This window comes from Syngnathus floridae, chromosome 2 (assembly GCF_059516105.1).
Source record: "Syngnathus floridae isolate MCC-2025c chromosome 2, RoL_Sflo_1.0, whole genome shotgun sequence".
Classification (NCBI taxonomy): domain Eukaryota; kingdom Metazoa; phylum Chordata; class Actinopteri; order Syngnathiformes; family Syngnathidae; genus Syngnathus; species Syngnathus floridae.
Genome location: NC_142414.1, coordinates 24707758 through 24727258, shown reverse-complemented (window position 1 = coordinate 24727258; position 19501 = coordinate 24707758). Strand labels below are relative to the sequence as shown.

Genomic DNA, 19501 nt, shown 5'->3' with positions numbered 1-19501 from the left:
ATCATTAACACCTTGAATATTTGAACTGATTTATTTCCAGGTGTGGAAGCCCATCACAAAATAAGAAGTCACACAACTTGTTTAATTCAAAGCTACACATCTAGATAAGAAAGTGCCCAATGTGCAGGGTTTACGCTTTTAAATTAGAGGAGGCACAATTTTAATCAAATCCACATCGGCAACCAACAGGCTGTCATAGGTGAAACAAGTGAACTACACAATGTTAAATTGAGATACATATGTTTGAAGGTTAACACTTACATTCTTCTTGGTGCATAGAAAGCAAAACGTGTCAATTTAAGTTAGTGCTGCTTAATGTTGCTGGTGAAATTCCATGTCCTCTATGCAGACACCGTGATGTACTCGGGCTCCATGTTGCCGAAGTAGGACTTCTCCCATTCACTCATCAGGTCAAAATGCAGCGGGCGGTCACAGAATGTGCAGGAAACAGCTGCGAGGTTGCTGAGCTCCAGCCCCACCTCCTGCCACACGTCTACCAGTTTCTCTGTGAATGTGATTCTCGCGTTAATGTGGCTTTTCAGTCTTTGTGGAAGGTTTGTGACTATAAGTCACTTACACAGCAAACAGAAAATTACCTCAATGCAGTAATGGACTATTGAGCAGGTCAAAAATTTTTACTTACATGTTGACAGCTACAGCGTCGACAACCTTGCAAGGACAAACTAACATTTCTCAGCACATGACACTCACCCACAAAGTATTCCATCATGGCGGGCTGATGATGAGGAGACGGAGCCAGGCGCAGCAGCTCCTCTCCGCGAGGCACTGTGGGGTAGTTGATGGCCTGCACGTAGATGTTGTGTCTCTCCAGCAGGGTGTCGCACACCTTGGTGTTCAGCTCTGCATTGCCCACCTGCAGAGTGCATGAAAGTTAAACTCAGGGGACTTCTATTGGTGAACTACTCAACTTAATCAGAATGGCTGACGCCACTCATGTAGTCAGGTTACACAGTGTAACGTTACCGCTGGTTTCTGACATACACTACCGTTCAAAGGTTTGGGGTCATCCAGACAAGTTAGTGTTTTCCATGAAAACAAACATAATTACACAATAATTTTCAAGGGTTTTCGAATCACCCATTAGCCTACCAACACAATTAGCAAAATGCACAATGAAGCATTTGATCAATAGAGGGATGGTTGCTGGGAATGAGACTACTATGTAGCTATTGCATTAAAAAACAGATGTTTGTAGCTTGAAGAGTTATTTACCACATTAACAATGTATAGAGTGTATATCTGATTAGTTATCCTCGTTGAAAACAATAGCAATTTTACTTTAAAAAAATATAGCCATTCCAAAGTGACCCAAACCTTTGAACGGTAGTGTACGTTACTGACTTTTCATCTTGTTGGCAAACCTCCTTACCCGTATGGGGATGATGTGGCTAGGACAGTGGACCACAGGCAGGCCCTTATCCATGAGCAGCTGCTTCATGTGTTTGACATTCCTCTGGTGGGCTCTGCGCAGGGACTGCCCCTCAGGGCCCTTCAGGACCCGCACGGACTCCAGGGCTCCGGCCAGGACCATGGGGGGCAGGGCGGTGGTGAAGATGAAGCCAGCAGCGAAGGATCGCACTGTGTCCACCAGGGTGGTGCTGCTGGCGATGTAGCCTCCGACACAGCCGTACGCTTTGCCTGGAACAGCGTTGATGAGGTCAGGAGACACATTTTTCTTTATATACAGCATTTGCATTTCACATGCAAATTTCTGGATGGAATTACAAACACCATAACACTTCCCAAACAGAAGTGGGCCACTCCGTGCTTTAATCCGGCCCACTGAGCATTAACATTAGCACATTCCTGTAACATTTGTTACATTAAAATTATTTTATTCTAAATTAAACGGATTCCGATGGGTTTTTTAGTTTTTTAAAAATATGTTTTTCTTATTAAATAGTTGGTTATTTGAGTGATGCAATATATAGTTTAAAATAGAAATTTAACATTTATTTTATTTATTAAATAGTTCTTTGATTAATAATGATATTATAAATAATACAATCATAATCGAGAATCATTTCTTTTTAATTGCAAGAAATATCTTGTGTTTTATAAACGCATCTGAACTATTTTTACCTCATCTGCCACTGACCAGGCCCATCTATTTTTACCTCATTACATAGCCAAGAAAGTTCATTTTTAACCAAACAATACTATGATGAATGATTTGCGGTATTTTGAACTTTTCTCACCTATGAAAACTTTCCAATTGTGTCATGAGTAGAGCTTGGAATGATATTGTGTATTTGTACTCGAGGTCATCATGACTCAAACACTTTCAAATCAAGCGTTTCGATCCTGTAGTAGTTTGACGTCCAAATATGGCTTTGCCAGTTCATTTTATGCTAGAAGTTTGAAGTTACCATAAAAGTCGGCGCAGCCTCTGATGTTATGTTATCAGCAGTGCCACAGCGGCAGTAGCGCCAACACCCTACTGATAATTCTCTGATTCCTGTGATGCAAACGCCTCCTCTTCAGGCCCTTAGATGTGAGTTAACACAGCTAAATTGGCACGAGTGACAGTGGCAGTTAGGCCAAGTGGGTGTGAGTGTGACTTGAGCGGCCAGTGAAAATGAGTCCAAATGGTGATCTCCGGATGAGCCGCTTACCTAAAGTCCCAGACACAATATCAATCTTATGCATCACATTGTCCCTCTCGGCCACTCCGGCTCCATGTGCTCCATACAGGCCGACGGCGTGAACCTCATCAACAAATGTCAGAGCTCCATAACGATGAGACACATCGCACAGCTCCTCTAAGGGACATATGCCGCCTGGAATAAAACAGGAAATTAAAGACTCAAATGCCCAAATTGAGATGATGAAAAACAATTGAACAGGTTCTAGTTAATCAAAGAAAGGTTTCCTGAGACAAAACCCATCCTAACAATGCAAAAATAGCTTTATTTAATGAAACAGTTTATGTGCTTTTTATGGAAATTACATAAAGATAATGGATAAAGAAATAAAGCTGGAGCACCTGGTAATTTCCTCCCACAAGACACAATGATGAATGACAAAAGATTAAAAAAATTAAACACTCCAAATCTCTCCATCCCATTTTCCTATGAATTTAGTAATTTTATGGAATGTTAGAGTGGCATCTGGAATAGAGCATTTTGCGAGCCTCACCGTCCATTGAATGCACCGTCTCAAACGCAACTATTTTGGGCTTCTTTGGGTCTGAACGCTGCAGAAGTTCCTCCAGGTGTCGACTGTCATTGTGGCGAAAGATGAAGCGCTTAGATCCGCTGTTCCTGATGCCCTGAATCATTGAGGCGTGGTTCCCAGCATCAGAGTAAATTTCGCAGCCTGTGAGTAGCACAGTAACACGCACTGTTAAATCTTTCACCTGTCACTCCATCAGTCCATTCAGCGATCCATTCATTTTCTGTCACTTTTCCCATTCAGGGTCACAAGTGAGCTAGAGACAATACCAGCTAACTTTAGGTGAGAGACCCAGCCTGGACCGCACAGTCACACATAGACAAACAACCATGGATGGATGGAACTAATCAAGGAAGAAGACATTTCTGATTTCAATACTTGGTGGCATCATCATATCACCTTGAGTGGGATATAATCCAAAATCAGCAGCATTCTTGTCAAAGTAGGTGTCAGGGTTTTATACCTGGCAACATTTTGGCCAAAGTGAAGAGGGTGGAGTCATTTGCCACAAAGCAGGAAGAGAAGACCAGGGCGGCGTCCTTCTGATGGAGCTCAGCCAGCTCCTTCTCCAGAGCTGCATGGAAGTTACTGGTTCCTGAGATGTTCCTGGTTCCCCCTGCTCCCGCACCATGCTTGTACAGGGCATCACTGAGGAGCAAAAGATGACACATGAAATTTAAACAGCTGCAATATTGTGGGCTGTAGTTGCTACACAGGAAGAGCTCCAAATGTGATTCTGCTCTATATTCACTGTGTGAACATCTGCCTTTTACCTGATGGTGCTGAGGACTTGCGGGTGACGACTCATCCCCAGATAGTCGTTGCTGCACCAGACAGACACTTGGGAGCCCTCCCGCGCCGACACGGAGTAATCCTCAGCGAAAGGATATGAGCCGACACTCCGGTTTACAGTCTTAAAGACTCTGTAAGTGTGGTCCTTCTTCTTCTCGGCAATCTTCTCAGAGAAGAAGTAGTCGTAATCAAAGCTGGGCCCAACTGCAAAGGCAAGATCAGGTATAGCGTGTATTAGAATGGCACATACCTCTATCAAGGCCAAACATTTTAAACAGGTGCTTCAAAAGATGCTTTTTCCCCCATCAACTTCTGGATCTAGTGGGTCACTGCACCCACTTGACCCCAATGCAAGTGGAAAGTAAAAGTGAAGATGACTTCCATGATCTGCACCTTCATTTGTGCTTCATAATTGAGTTTTTGATGGGTATCAATGATGTTCAAAAGGTCGGTGACCTGACAAGCGCCACAGCTCTCGTGTCGTCATACGCACCCATGTTGTCTTTGAGGAGGTGGCTGATGGTGATGTCTTGAGGTGATTTGGGGAAAATAGACTCTTTTAAGTCCTTCAATAGAGAAATCATCACACCTGTCAAAGTAGCACAAAGGATCATCACTTCGATGTAATCAACTCAAGCAATTTTTTCAAACGTTTGTCAATGCTTTTTGCTGCTTCCTACCCTCTCGGACATCCTCCTGCACTTCAGGGCTGGCTTGGACCATCCCGATGTGAGAGGTGACGAAAGGGCAAGCCTTTGACACTGCCGGCTCCGCCACTTGAGGAGCTGTTTGAGCAAACCTCCTCCTTTGTTCCAGTGTGGGAGGCTGGGGGCAGTCAGGACTGGCAGGAGAGACGCTCAACTTGGCCGCCAAGGCAGCTGACCTGCAGACGCTGATCTGACGTGCAATGATGGGACACTGATTGGCCAGAGAGAGCAATGGGCTTGATCTCCTCAAAGCTGGTTTGGTGGCACACTTGAAGAAGGGACAGTGGTGAAGGAAGGCAGCCATGTTGAGCCACCTGTTCTTGCTCTGAGTGAAGGTAGATGAAAACATTTTATTTCACTATTAAAGATCAACTCCATTTCTGCAATTTTTGAATAAGTCCCCTTTTTGCAGATAATGTCAAGTGAAAAGTGAGGAACAAGTGAAACTTTGCTATCAACATAATTGATGCCAAGAGGTGTGACGCTTTGTGAGCTGAAGGTGCTCCTTCTGGGTGGGGCTTATCTTCTCACTGCAGCCGTTTCCGTGCTGAGCGACAGACGTCATCAGCTGAGGCTCGTATCAAATAATCCACCAAGACCACAGTTTTCCATCTATGATTCTGTATGTTATCAGTTCCAGAGATGTATTTTAACAATGTGTTTACTTTTGTGGGGGTAGAATTGCACTATGCCATAAGGTGAGCTGTTACTAATATCTTTCATGTAAATAATTCAGCTAACCAAAATATTTGACACATCGCAGAAAACCCTCAACAACAGGAAATGATCAGTAATATCGTCAACAGAAGTTAATGCATTTTTTTTTTTTTTTAGTTAATTTATAGATACATCTGCAATGTGTTCAGACAACCTTGCCCTGGCCTGTGGTCTGAAGATAAGGTAATTCTTAGGATTGTAGGCTTTCTCTTGTGGTGAGATATTTATCTTGACATTGGGCTGTCATAGGAAATGCCTTTCCAGGAAAGTTGGTCAAAATGAATTTCTTTTTGGTGCCAATTTAGCTGGCAACTGTGGCTCAATAGCAACAAATTAGTCCATGATTGTCTTACAGCAATATAGGAGCCAATTCTAAAATATGTTGCTTTCAAAACATTATACTCATCACATAAAAATAATATCATCATAAGTAACACTACTTTTGAAAGCTTTCTCATTACTAGCATTTTCACATAGATCTACAACCAAGTTAAATATGATTAAATTAAGACTTTGTATTTTTATTATTGCTTCTATGTTTTTTCCTACATTATATTAAGAATGGTCACCGTCCTTTAGCAACCTGCGTCGCTGCCAGTCGATATGTATATAATAGAGCATGCTGTATTAAGTAATCTAAAACTAAGTAAAACCAAAAATTAAAAGGAAGGGGGAAAAAGTAGCTAGGCCTGCAAATTTGTAATTTATTTACAATTTGTGGCATTTTTTATGACACACAGGATAACAGGAGGGTTTAAGATTACAATCCTAAAAACGACTACAAAACAATACCTTGTAATTATTCAAGACTCACCTGTTGACCTGCACTGAGGACGAACTTCAAAAGAGCTGTATGGAGATGGTCAAAAGTGTCCACACATTTATTGGTGCATTTAGCAATCACCTCTGCCCCCACCCATTCACACTGTCACTGGGTGGGAGTGGGCTGTAAAGATGATGACATCCAAGAGTAGCGACATGTCACATTAACAGACAGTGAAAGTGTATCGAGCAGTGGTGCAATGATGTGTATGGTGGCAATCAACACACATATATTCAAGTGTTTCTAATATGTTTCATCACTTACAATTTATGTATTAGATGTGTATCACATTTGCACATGATTGTTGTGACAGTCGGATTGTGAGAGTAGGGCATATTTTGTCTATTGATATACACACAAACTATTGTACAGTACAGTACAGACACACAATTTGACCTCTGACAGGATCTGTAAGTCAAATTAATCTGAGAAACAATAAGAAAATACATACACGTCTGTATCATACTCTTATAGAAATGAAAGATGTGAAATAAAACAATAAACCACAATAACTTGCACATAATGCGTCTCTCAGAAAGAAAACATTTTACAGCCATATTCTTTTAATGTACAAGCAGATTCATTGCAATTGTACAATCCAATCGAAGCCAAAACAAGACATACAGTGAATGTATAGTAATCAGGAGTGATTGATCATTATAATGTTGCTTGGAGTGAAGTAGAAGAGCATCGTACTGGAATGTGTTCCTAACATTTTTGATTACCATAGATTACCTGATCTAAGGTAAACATGGCCTGGAGGCCACATATGGCTCATCGCTTTTACTGATATTTAATATTTGAGTCCTGCAATATTTGTCGGGGTAAATGGTCCTAAAATTGGTTAGTTTTATTGTAGATTCAAATAAAAATAAATAACTGGATCCTGTATTTATTGTATGGAAAAGGTGCAACAAACAAGAAATTGTATTTCAGTAAATAATTAGTTAAATTACTACAACTCTTAACTTGATTTAAAAATATATATATTATGCATACTGCTGGTCACGGCTGTGCTGGAGCATATCCCAGCTGTCATCCCCAGCACATTCACATTTGAACTGTTTTTATTTAGGTACTTCATACCTCACCTACGACCTGGCCCATCTTTCCAAAATGGTAGACAAGCTACCTGTCTCGATAAATAGTGTGATACCGATCGTTGTTCCGTACTCTCAGGTGATCCGGGTCACGGTCAGAACGTGCGCGTATGCCGTGATCGGCAGAGGGTGCTTTATTTCTAAGTTCCTGCAGGCGTTCATTATACTGTGCACTGCGCATGCGTCTACGCTCAGCCTCGCTCCGTCTCACCCTGACAGCGGACCTCCATCCACTCTATCAAGCACCCAGCGACCCCATCTATCCATTTCTCCATCTTTTCATCCGGTGCAAGGTGTGAGGATGCTGGCGTGTACAGAGATGATCACGATGTGTCTGCAGTCTGCCAAGCAGCAACACCTCAGCAAACAGCTGCAGCAGGAGTGTGACTATAACCACAACCGCACCGCATCCCTTTTCCACGATGTAAGTGCGCCGTTATCTTATTTATATGTATTTGGCATCATTGCATGTCTTACTGCTGTAGTCAAGGTCACTATTTAAAGGTAAAAAATGTAAAGGGAAGAAGAAGATGTCACCGCTGCTGATGGTGAATGGTGCAAATCCGTCAGACTCCATTCATGTGGAGCTGATGAACAGCAGCCCCGTTACATAAGAACGGTGAGTTTAGGATGCTCGTTCACCGTATTTTGCATAGGGTGAAAATAGAGTCGCACCATCGGTCACAATACCTCGTGTTTGAGGGGGCAATTTCAAACCTGGTTCAAGGTAACACCGCCTCAGCCCTGCACGCCTTCATGCCTCTGTTAAAAAAGAAAAAGCTCCCACTTTCCATTATTCATCTTGCCTTGCACCCTGTTCTTTTTGTTACGATGTAAAATATGAACATGTCAATGCCCATGTATTGATATGACTGCATTTCAAATCTTCTTAGAGGGTTTGATGGCTGTCGATGATTTCTGGAGGAGATGCTCGAGATAAAACAAACACATGACCGGCCATATTGAGTGAATGACATTGTTTTGAGCTTCCACTAAAATGTAAATCCTCCCAGAAGCACGTAATTGTTTTTTTCATTTGTAAACGACGCTCTTGACATAAACCTTGTTAGTACGGTCATTTATGTATTCATAAATATTTGCCTGTTTTAGTCTACCGCCCACTAAACCCTTCCACTCATTTTGTATAGCATTTGTCCTCATTTTGGATGTGAGTGACCTGGAGCCCATTCCAGCTGACTCGAGTCAAGAGCACAGAGAACCGACATTCAAACCCCGAACCTCAGGACTCTGTTGCAGACGTGCTACCCACTAAGAAGCAGTGCCACTGAGGCCATTTACATAAAAACTGTCCATTTCCCAGTGTTTTTTTTTTGAATTATTTTGTTTTTAATTTTTTCATTTTCAAAATTCAAGCATATGCAGTTTGATTGGCTCTATCTGTAAAGGCATATAAAATTAAGATTGTTGGGCCTTGGCAAAGTGTCTTTTGACTTTGTGCCTGTTAGAGAGGGAGTGCAAACGAGCACATGAGAAGCCCTTAGCCACGCAGATATGTCTTCATACTTTCTATACACCACACTTTAGGTCCTTCTTGAGATACAAACTCATCATTAGAGTCTGACAGTTCCTTGTGCTTGCAATCATGCAACTTGAAACCCCTGTTGTTGGTTTCAATAGACTCGCAGTAGTGTGGGGCTTAGGGGACTGTACAAATATATTGCACACTCATTTCTGATGAAATCGTGCCTCTTCGATGCTGCCGATACTCCCTCTCTTCTTGCTCCTGTGGTTTTGTTGTCTTCAATAGAGTCAGAAGTCATGTTCAGTCTCTCTAGGGAGGTGGCTGGTGGTTTTTTTTTTTAATTTTTGTCAGTGTGTAAGCTTTTTAGATGATCTTCGTAAGCTCTGTGGGAGCATCTCGCCTCCATTGACTGAAGCACAAAAGAGAAATGAGCCTGTGAGCATTCGTCTTTGAAATTTGACAGAGAAAACTGCTGTTGGCTCCCTTATAGGCATCTTTAAATGGGTACATTGGTACATTTTGAAGGTTTGCAGAGGACTGACAAGAATGGCGCAGCCTCCAGGTATCACGCCAACATCTTCTGAAAGTGCTTACATCGCTAAAACCGGTGTTTCACAACCGTTATCAATGTCACAAACAAAAAATGTCATAAAAATGGTACCTTCTGTATATTTAGTGGGGGCAGCATGTATTTTTTATTTTATTTATTTTTTTACTACAAATAAGGTCTGTTGTAAAAAAAAATGTTTTCTGTTCCAGCAATGACAGTAACAGGCAGTATAATTAAATCATGTATGCCCTTTTTATAATTCATACAACAATACAGCTACATGTTGGAATAGATAGACCCAGTTTCAAAGTGAGGTACATTTGTTTGTGATTGAGATGAGATTCTCATTATTCCATTGGGTGTACTTTGTGTGAATGTATACATTTTTTTAGATCCTACTCTGTTTTCCTTATCTATATCTTGAATACTATCTTCTCTTGTTGCAGATATTTCGCCGGGCAGACAAAAATGGTGAGTAAGAAAAAGCACATGAAGAAGGCAAAATGTTTTTGCTATTCACACTCGCACCTCCATGTAATCACATTAATAAATGCTAAATGGTTGAGTGTTTTATGCATTTAGTCTTCTCGGGAGGTTGGTAGTGTTACATAAGAACTCCCCTGTTAATAGTGCCAGATTGTTGTGATGAGCTGCATATTTTAGACTTGAAGGAGTCTTTATATGGGAAAGGGATTTGGATGGGCTTATTTTGTTACACATCTACATTCAGAATGCTGCTTTTGGGCTAAAGACACATCCCAACTCAGTGGCATCAATTAGCAGAATTACTTGTTTCCTTTGTTGTCACTCATTTTCATGACCACTCATTCCTCAGCAGAGCCCACGTGGAGCAATCGTTGGTGCCTCGAGCCCAATAATTTTTTAAAGAGCTTGTCAATGTATTTTCGAAGGTTTGCTGGTGACTCCAAACACAGTTTTTTTTGGAAGAGTCCGTTCAAAGTTGCCTAGATGTTTGCCAACAATTTTAACCGTTGCAAACAGTTTTTCTATTTAAGTCAAAATTTCCTGCCGACAAGAAAAACTATTAGACTCCCGAAGACCCCAATCAACATCTCTCACATTGTCATCCTCAGACCTCTCGAAAAACGTTTCTGACAAAAATGTAGAGTAGAAATTACACATGTCTATTTCCGTGAGTAAAAGTAAACAGTGACCAGAAAGGTTAATACTCATTTAATTAATTACAGGCATCTGAAACTTGTGCAAACACACAACAGAAGTCTTCTTTTGGAAAGGGATTTTGGCTTCACTTGTGTAGCTGTCATACATTTTACACTTGTGTGACTCCTCAAGTCTGTTTCCTCATCTCGCCTTTGTTGGTTCCCTGCTGTGTGGAACAGAGGGAAGGTCGAACAAGACAGTGCAGTGGCTTGTTTGTGCAAGCTATCTTCACTTCGCAGCTTGTGGGTAAGTTGAGATGGAGAAGCATCCTCCCCCTCAGTCAGCACTGAGTGGGATGCTCAAAGTTCGCTGGAAGCAGTGCACATTTTCTACATAATGAGGAGGTGTTTTGATAGCCGTATCAACACACTCAACGCACTGCTTCCCTACTGCAATATTGAGAGTGGGGACTTGCGCCTTTCATACAAAACACAAGCTGGAAGCCTTTGTGCGTCTGCCAAGCATATCGCTGCAGGCAGATGAAAACCAAATCAGGACGTCATTCACATCTCTATCTGACTGACCGGCATATTTATTTGATGTGGGAATATCGTAAGTGTCAGACCCACAATAGGTGGCAGACTACAATTGTTCAGTACTGTAACAAACAATTGTGTGAGGATGTTAAAAAGATTTAGTCACCAAACTATCATTGTGATCTCAGTCTCAGTTCAGGGCCGAAGAGTAGTAGAAGATGGTTCGACCAAGGGTTGGACTCACAAAATGTGTAGGCCACATATATCAAACAATCAAAGGTGGTGGCGGTGGTGGTGGTGGTGGTGGTGGGGGGGGGCACACAAGTACAGCCTTTCGTAACCACAAACTAGTTCATTGCGTGTCATCTGTAATTTCTAAGATGTTGTAAAGCGACTGTCCAGCTAGGAATCATTATGAGTTATTGCTGCCTTGTATGATTTATGATTCCATTTAGAAAGCCTATCTCTGCCTGGTAAGATTAATGTTTTGGACTGCAGCTACAGTATATTTGGCGTTTATGAATCACGAGAACAGCTCCCAATGCGTCTTCTTGCCTCTTTTGCGAGGTACTGGTACTTCCTGAATCATGGCTCTTTAAATAGGCACGATGTCGTGTGTATCAAATTTGCATATTCTGATCCTGGATCTCGAATGGAGATAATAATTGACAAGCACTTGATATAAAATTGCATTCATAAGCTGCTGATTGTTGTAGTGTCATGGCTCCAAGGAGCAAGATGGACAGCTTATAGTCAGTATTGCCTGGTCTGCCACCATTTCTCTTTTATATGCGCTTGCGTTATGTGCTTACCCGAGTGTTGTCCAACCTAGAATTGAACTTGGTGAGAATCAGATGGTGGAGAAAGGCTGTAGAATGAGTCACATTTATGCATCACTATAGAACTTGTTCTCATTTTGATGGTGGGTTTAAAATCACAATAGCCTATTTATCCATTTGCACAGCTTTGAAATCATTTTGTGTCTGCATTGCGAATTGTGTCTGCTCACCACCTTTGATTGTCACTCACACATGATTAAAAACTAAGTGATAATGCTCCCCCATTGTTGAATGCACTTCCATTTGAGCTAAGAATACTCTCTTTTTTAAAAATTAAAAAAAAAAGTGAAAATTTATTTGTTTATTTTGATTTGTTATATGATACCGGTGTGTTTTTGTGTGTCGGTATTTTAATCGTATAACTCTTTGTCTTTTCAAAAGTTTTTAACACATTCTGGTCAGTGCAAAATCGGGTTAGTGAAAAAGAAAACTTCTAAAACTTGTTTCATGTAGAGAGATCAAAAAGCCTTTAATTGTTTTTCACATTTATGATACTACAGTGTAACCCATTATCTAAATTTCAATATTATGCCTTTTCTAAAAAAGAGATGGGATTTTTGCTGTTGATGCTGGCATGGGAATAAACATCACGGCAGTCAAACAATTTTTTTTTTTTTTTTTTACCAAACAGCATCGTGTCTGCATTGTTTTTTGGCAGCAAGTCAAAACTGCGCTGATCAACTAACAGATGATTTATTGGGTGCTGGGACCCAGCAGACGGAATTCTACTCGTAGAAGCAAGCATCCTGAGACAGGAAATACGACAGCGAGATCTTGTTGTCGTGTGTAGTTAGCCAGCTAATGAGATTCAAATTGGCTCTCACGCCACTGAGATGCTGCCTCTTACATATTCCTTTTGTGTTTATTCACTCCAGCCTCATTGACCTGTGCTGCATGGTTAACTAAGTAACTTTTCATGATATTGTCACCATCTTATGTGCTTTCAGATGACGGGAAGCTGTCCTTGGAGGAGTTCCAGTCATACTTCAATGATGGTGTCCTCACAGACGAGCAGATGCAGGAGCTTTATCGCTCCATCGACAGGCAAAATGCAGAGTGAGCTCTTCTTGGTTTTGCCACCTGTAGTGTGTTTTGCAGCCCATCTGCCACTTAAATATTCATTAAATCGAGATTATGTCCGTGATACATATACGCCTCCCTTCTTGCATTTAAAGCCAAATGTGAAGTTTGCGACGGATGAACAACGGCCTCAAGTAGAGCTGTACTTAGTAGATGGTATGAGACAAAATGATGTACCGTGAAGCATTGATTCATTTTGGATCTTATTCGATTGTGCAGGTGTACCCAATAAATTGTCTGTGGCGTAAAAATTGATCTAATATATCAGTGAGCTCAATCGTAATGGCACTTGCCTTCTCTGTTCCCCCATAGCAACATGGACATCGACAAACTGTCAGGTGCAATTTTTTGTGGTCTTTCTAATTCTCACAATAACATTTAAGTCTGCATGTTGGCATTATTCCAATCACTCAGCACATTACAAATACACGTCCTTTTTCCAGAGTACTTCAGTCCCCATGTGGGGGAATACATCAACGTGCTGTCTGCGCTTGAGAAGTTAAATGTGGCTATTTTAAAGGCAATGGATAAAACTAAAGAGGTGGGTGACTTAAATATTTGCGCATATTAGACATGTGTGTACTGTATGGACTGAAGCATTGGGGTATAATGGATGATGTAACCATAATAACATGTTTGACCCTACCCACCATGCAGGAGTATCAAGGCTCTTCTGTGCTGGGTCAGTTTGTGACGCGCTTCCTGCTCAGGGAGACCTCCACCCAACTGCAGTCCCTGCAATCATCACTAGACTGTGCCATGGAGGCTGTCCATGACCAAGGCTGCACAAACAGAAGGTCAGTGAAAAAGCCCGAGGACCTACCTATCCAGAGGGTCTCCAAACGTCCGGCCCGACGCATCCAGAAGAACATGTGTCTCTCTCCTACGGACCCTTACTCTGGCATGCTGACCACAGGTAGGGCCCACCACCCTCATTAAACTGTTGAATTACTGGTGACAAACAGGAATGGATACAAGTTCAGAACTCTGTGGACGTTGTCTTGCAGGGGTCAGTGTGGAGTCCGACTACCACTGGGGATCCCAAGTTGACCAACTCGAGCAGCTCATAGACAAGCTGGAGTGTGAGGTTTGTAAAGAATGTACTGTTGATAGTTTAGTGTCAACTCTGTGCCAATTCCCCAAACTTTTGCCAGACAGAATTTGTGGGTCACAGTCAAGTACAACTTAAACATAAAAAATAAATAATAGGTTTTCTGCCCCACCCAGCAGTATAGGTACAGGGAAAGTCAGCAGGAACGGTCAGACTGACACACACTAAACAAATTGCATTAAAAAAGTCTATGTCCTATGAGAATTTCACAATTTAATCACAACCATTCTAATAATAGGCGTTATAGACTGTTAGCACTGGCAGAGCTAGAGGGGGAGCTGTGGAGGCACTGCCCCACCCCCACTCCCTGTGGAGAGCGTATAATGAATATTTATCGTGTTATCTGAAGAATTTTGGTGGTTTGCAATTAAAATGTTGTTGGTGGACCCCTTGATATAGCCATGGCCCCTTCTGTGACCACTGACTGTTAGAAGTGACAAATAACCAATGAAAACAGATTTTTTCAACAGTATTTTTACAACAAGCACATTTTATTGGCTAACGGAACACAACAAAACCCAAAGACACATACTGTATTAGCTTACATGCCACCACTCTCTTCATGACAGTTCTTTATTTTTGCCATGTGCAGATTATTATTACTATTGTTATTATTTTCAATTATCACAGTTGTTTTTTTTTTTCATTTGGATATGTGATGGTCAAAGCGTTGTGTCTGGCTGTCGTGCAAATTATAATAGCGCTGCCGCTTGTGGATGACTCACCTATCTCCGCTCCCACCTTCAGAGTCCACATCTTGAACCTCTCAAAGAAGACACTCTGGCGGGGACATATAAATCGGTGAGTCAGCCTGTCTTTTTGGCTCACTTTTTTACATACAGTGCCAAAAGTAACAATAGGTTTTAATCCTACCTTCCAATTACACCATTGTTGCCTTGTGATGTGGCAATGAGACTATCTGTTGTTGCCATAGTGACCCCATGTTATACTCTTTAATGTTCTATGACCTGACCAGCCATAACATTAGTTAACGGACATTTGTGCTAATTTGGGCAAAAACAATGAATCGATAATATCGATGAAAATCGATATTTAAAATGTCAATTTGGTAACCTGATTGTTTTGCTTGCTGCTCATCAAGAACATCCTCCTGGTCCAAAAACAAATGTCAGTGAAGGAGTGTGATGTGGAACGATTCCAGAATGCTCTGAAGATCTACACAGAGTCCAGCAGCGGACAGCAAAACAACTTACAGTCAGTCTCATGGTGTATTTTCCGACCTCGCTTTAACACCGCAGCCTTTTTCACTTGTCGTTCTCCCTTCTTTTTTCTCTCTCAAGCATTTCAGTCCAGAACCTGCCTGACAGATCATGCTTTATCATGTATGAATTTTGGCAGGATCGTCTCTCCTGGATGAGGTGAAGAGCAAAACCACACATCAAATTAAAAGGAAGGAGTCTTTTCAAAGTGTGGCGGTAATGCGTCTCTTTTGTGTCTTCCCTCATAGCTTCCTGCAGTCGCCCATAAGTAAAACGTTCCAGCGCTGCATTATTGACTCACTGGAGGAGCAAGAGATCGTCTCTACCATGCTCCTTCCAGGTAATCTAAAATGATGACAAACACTTATAAATAACATTTACTTACTGTACCCGCTGCCATAGTGAAACAGCATTTAATTGCCCAGCCTGTCACTCACTGTATGTCAATGGCATACGTGATAGAAAAGCATATTTTTGTAGTAGATCCAAAATATTTTTTGGATCAATTAAGTTAAATTGGATGGTACCTGATCTTTTACTTGTATCATGCTTTTCCGCCTTCAAAGTGCTTTCTACTGACTTCCTCATTCACCTACTGACGCAGCATGGCTAATTATCATGGATCATACGTATATTTTGACAAATGCATGAGAAAGACATGCATGTTATTAGATCACGTGAGGATTATTTTAAATTGTGACAAATATTGAAAATGGTTTTGTCTTCAGCTTCCTGGTGGATTATGAACAACAACTGACGGCGCAACGCTTCGGCACGAATGAAAAAAAGGGTTATTGTTGTTGTTTGCTGTTGCTCTTTTCTGTAAATTCTGATTAAGGCATGATGGCCAGAAGAGATACGCTTCAAGGTGCATAAAAGGACTTGAATAGAATTTAATGCAATATTTGATGATGCAATCAGCATCAGTGCTGATGTCGATGTGGCACCTTTCTTAGACCTGATTTAATCGAGGCACAGAAAATTGGGAGGAGTAAAAAAAAAAAAGCATGATCCTTATACCTACCGATCTCTCCTTATATTTTAAGTAGATAAAATGTCGATGCAACAAAAACAGCTCATTCATCACCCCCTCAATACAAAAATCAACAGAAAGATTAAATAACACGTTAATTAATTTCCTTTTGTCCTCCTTGTGATGTTGTGCGCTGATGTCTCCTTAACTAGCTCTCAGCTTTCTGCTGGTGGGGATAAAGAAACTCCTCATCTAGACTCAATAAGAAAAATGTGTAATGTGATATATACAGTATGTAATACTAAAGTGGTCCAACTAAACTACTCTGCCACTCTTGCACTTTAGTAAACCTGGACCTACATGTATTTGTTTAAAAATATACGTACAGTACATTTATTCTAGACTGTAAAAGTATTTTCAACAAGAATTTCACTTTAAGTAGAATATCAACAGTCAAACCAAATCACATGAATGTCAAATGACACTATTTTACATGCATACACCATGCTGGCAGAAGACACACACGAGACGTTTTTTGTGTGATGATGCAAGAGAATAGAAGTCCATTATGTACAATGGTCAGATGTAAGTAGCGTAGTTGAAGATACACTAAGTTCATGTATAGCGTGATGGTTACTCCTTATGAAATGTGACAAACAAGCATTCTCACGGTCCATGCATGAAACGTCACAGAAGAGTAAGTAATGCATGGACTGTTCACCCACTTTTTTCCCTTTAGCAATAATGTGAATTTGGTATGTGTTATATGTTATATTTGTTTCGAGGCATGCAATAAAATTAATGACATGCACAAAGTGTTCCACTGGTCACGTTAACATTTTTTTTAATCAGATGTATAATTGCATTCTGTGGTAGTAATGCACTCTGGTTTTTGAAGAAATGCTATTTAAAAAGTAACAATAAAAAAACAGACTTCATGTCAAATCATTGTTGACATCTGAAAATGAGACATTCATTTCATTCTCATTTTCTCAAAAAATTATTTTACTTTTTTTGGGACAATGCAGCAGTATAGAAATACTGCATTAAAAGGGTCAAATGTATAAGCCACACGCATACTGTTATTCATAATATAATAATAATAATAATAATGATAATAATAATAATAATAATAATAATAATAATAATAATAATAATAATAATCTAATAAGAAGGCTTATGTCAAATGTGACACATTGCTTTTAAAAGACAACTGGAAAAAAAGGAATGCTAATTTCACAGATTATGAATAATTTGGGTGAAGAAAATAAACAAACATAAAACAATTCTCACGATGTACATTTAGAGGTTGATATGCACAAGGGTAGATAGGTATTTTACTTTAAGATGAAATGAACAAAATAATGGAAACATTTGGATCTATAGCCTAATATAGACCAATTTGCAAGACATTAACAAGTACAGTAGTAAAAGTGGGAGGAGAGTAGTCTGAATTAGGTTCTGGAGTCGTGCTCCACCTCATCCATCGAGCTCATATGCCAGCCTTGAGTCGCTCCAAGTCGAGCGTGCGTCGCATCCACTTGGAGCAGGAACGCCTTCAAGCTTCGCTTGCTATAACTGCACAGTGACCCGTGTTTTCTGGTGGCTCTAGTGATGTGCATTTCAGTTCTTTTAAGTGAACTGAATCTTTAGAATCAGTTCACTCGGAAGATTCGTTCAAACGAATTGTTCAACGAATCGTCCCCCCCACACTGATCAGTTTTTTTTCTTTTTTTTTTTTAACTTCAATAACACACAACTAAGCAATACACCAGACAAAAAACAATCAAGAAAACACGGTAATGTTGACAACGGCAACGCACACATTTTACTCTATATTACAACATCCCGTGGGAACAACATATACATCAAACAATACACCCCCCCCCCCCAAATTTTTTAAATCATATATCATAATAATAATCGGGTCGGGTAATTCACACATTTCATAATACAACACTTACACACTGATCCTTTGGAAACAGTCTCTCGCCCGGTCGTGAACGGGAAGTTGCGTCACTGACTCCTCTCGTTCGTGAACGGGAAAATATGTCACGGAGTCGTAAAGTCGCTCCTCCATCTATCGCTCGCTGCGTGAGAAGTTTTAGCTCCTGGAGAACGTGAAAATGACCTAAATCTTCCATCCATCCATCCATCTTCTTCCGCTTATCCGGGGTCGGGTCGCGGGGGCAGCAGCTTTAGGAGGGACTCCCAGACTTCCCTCTCCCCAGCCACTTCATCCAGCTCATCCCGGGGGATCCCAAGGCGTTCCCAGGCCAGCTTGAGAGACATAGTCTCTCCAGCGCGTCCTGGTTCATCCCCGGGGTCTCCTACCGGTGGGACATGCCCGGAACACCTCCCCAGGGAGGCGTCCAGGAGGCATCCTGATAAGATGCCCGAGCCACCTCATCTGGCTCCTCTCAACCTGGAGGAGTAGCGACTCTCCTCCGAGTCTCTCCCGGATGACCGCGCTTCTCACCCTATCTCTAAGGGAGAGCCCGGACATCCTGCGGAGAAAACTCATTTCGGCCGCTTGTATCCGAGATCTCGTTCTTTCGGTCACGACCCATAGCTCGTGACCATAGGTGAGGGTAGGAGCGTAAATCGACCGGTAAATTGAGAGCTTTGCCTTTTGGCTCAGCTCTCTCTTCACCACAACGGACCGGTACAGGGTCCGCATTACTGCCGACGCTGCACCGATCCGCCTGTCGATCTCACTCGTGAACAAGACTCCAAGATACTTGAACTCCTCCACTTGGAGCAGGATCTCATCCCCGATCCGGAGAGGGCATTCCACCCTTTTCCAATCGAGGACCATGGACTCGGATTTGGAGGTGCTGACCTTCATCCCGACCGCTTCACACTCGGCTGCGAACCGTTCCAGCGAGAGCTGGAGATCACGGCCTGAAGAAGCCAACAGCACCACGTCATCTGCAAAAAGCAGAGACGCGATGCCGAGGTCCCCAAACCGGACCCCCTCAACACCTCGGCTGCGCCTAGAAATTCTGTCCATAAAAACTATGAACAGAATCGGTGACAAAGGGCAGCCTTGGCGGAGTCCAACCCTCACTGGGAACGAATACGACTTACTGCCGGAAATGCGGACCAGACTCTGGCATCGGTGATACAGGGACCGAACCGCCCTTATCAGTTGGCTCGGCACCCCGTACTCCCGAAGCACCCTCCACAGAACCTCCCGAGGGACATGGTCGAACGCCTTCTCCAAGTCCACAAAACACATGTGGACTGGTTG

General features: G+C 41.7%; 2 protein-coding genes and 1 non-coding gene across 3 annotated transcripts; 1 reads left to right on the top strand and 2 right to left on the bottom strand.

The window, feature by feature from the left end:
* Nucleotides 1-12: 12 nt before the first annotated feature.
* On the bottom strand, nucleotides 13-6361 carry alas2 (5'-aminolevulinate synthase 2). Its single transcript, XM_088367930.1, has 10 exons — nucleotides 6226-6361; nucleotides 4668-5019; nucleotides 4481-4576; nucleotides 3969-4191; nucleotides 3659-3843; nucleotides 3160-3339; nucleotides 2637-2801; nucleotides 1391-1659; nucleotides 712-874; nucleotides 13-505 (listed from the first exon to the last, which is right to left on the bottom strand). Exons 2-10 carry the CDS (start codon nucleotides 4996-4998, stop codon nucleotides 342-344), a joined length of 1776 nt encoding a protein of 591 aa, XP_088224056.1. The 5' UTR covers nucleotides 4999-5019; nucleotides 6226-6361; the 3' UTR covers nucleotides 13-341.
* LOC148402731 (N-terminal EF-hand calcium-binding protein 1-like) lies at nucleotides 5128-17066 on the top strand. Its single transcript, XM_088367936.1, has 14 exons — nucleotides 5128-5392; nucleotides 5529-5594; nucleotides 7554-7758; nucleotides 9814-9838; nucleotides 12812-12920; nucleotides 13257-13282; nucleotides 13388-13485; nucleotides 13602-13860; nucleotides 13952-14031; nucleotides 14803-14856; nucleotides 15158-15270; nucleotides 15357-15434; nucleotides 15524-15615; nucleotides 16004-17066. Exons 2-14 carry the CDS (start codon nucleotides 5551-5553, stop codon nucleotides 16030-16032), a joined length of 1212 nt encoding a protein of 403 aa, XP_088224062.1. The 5' UTR covers nucleotides 5128-5392; nucleotides 5529-5550; the 3' UTR covers nucleotides 16033-17066.
* Nucleotides 17067-17681: 615 nt separating this feature from the next.
* On the bottom strand, nucleotides 17682-17959 carry LOC148402730 (Nuclear RNase P). Its single transcript, XR_015857327.1, has one exon.
* Between the last annotated feature and the right edge of the window lie 1542 nt (nucleotides 17960-19501).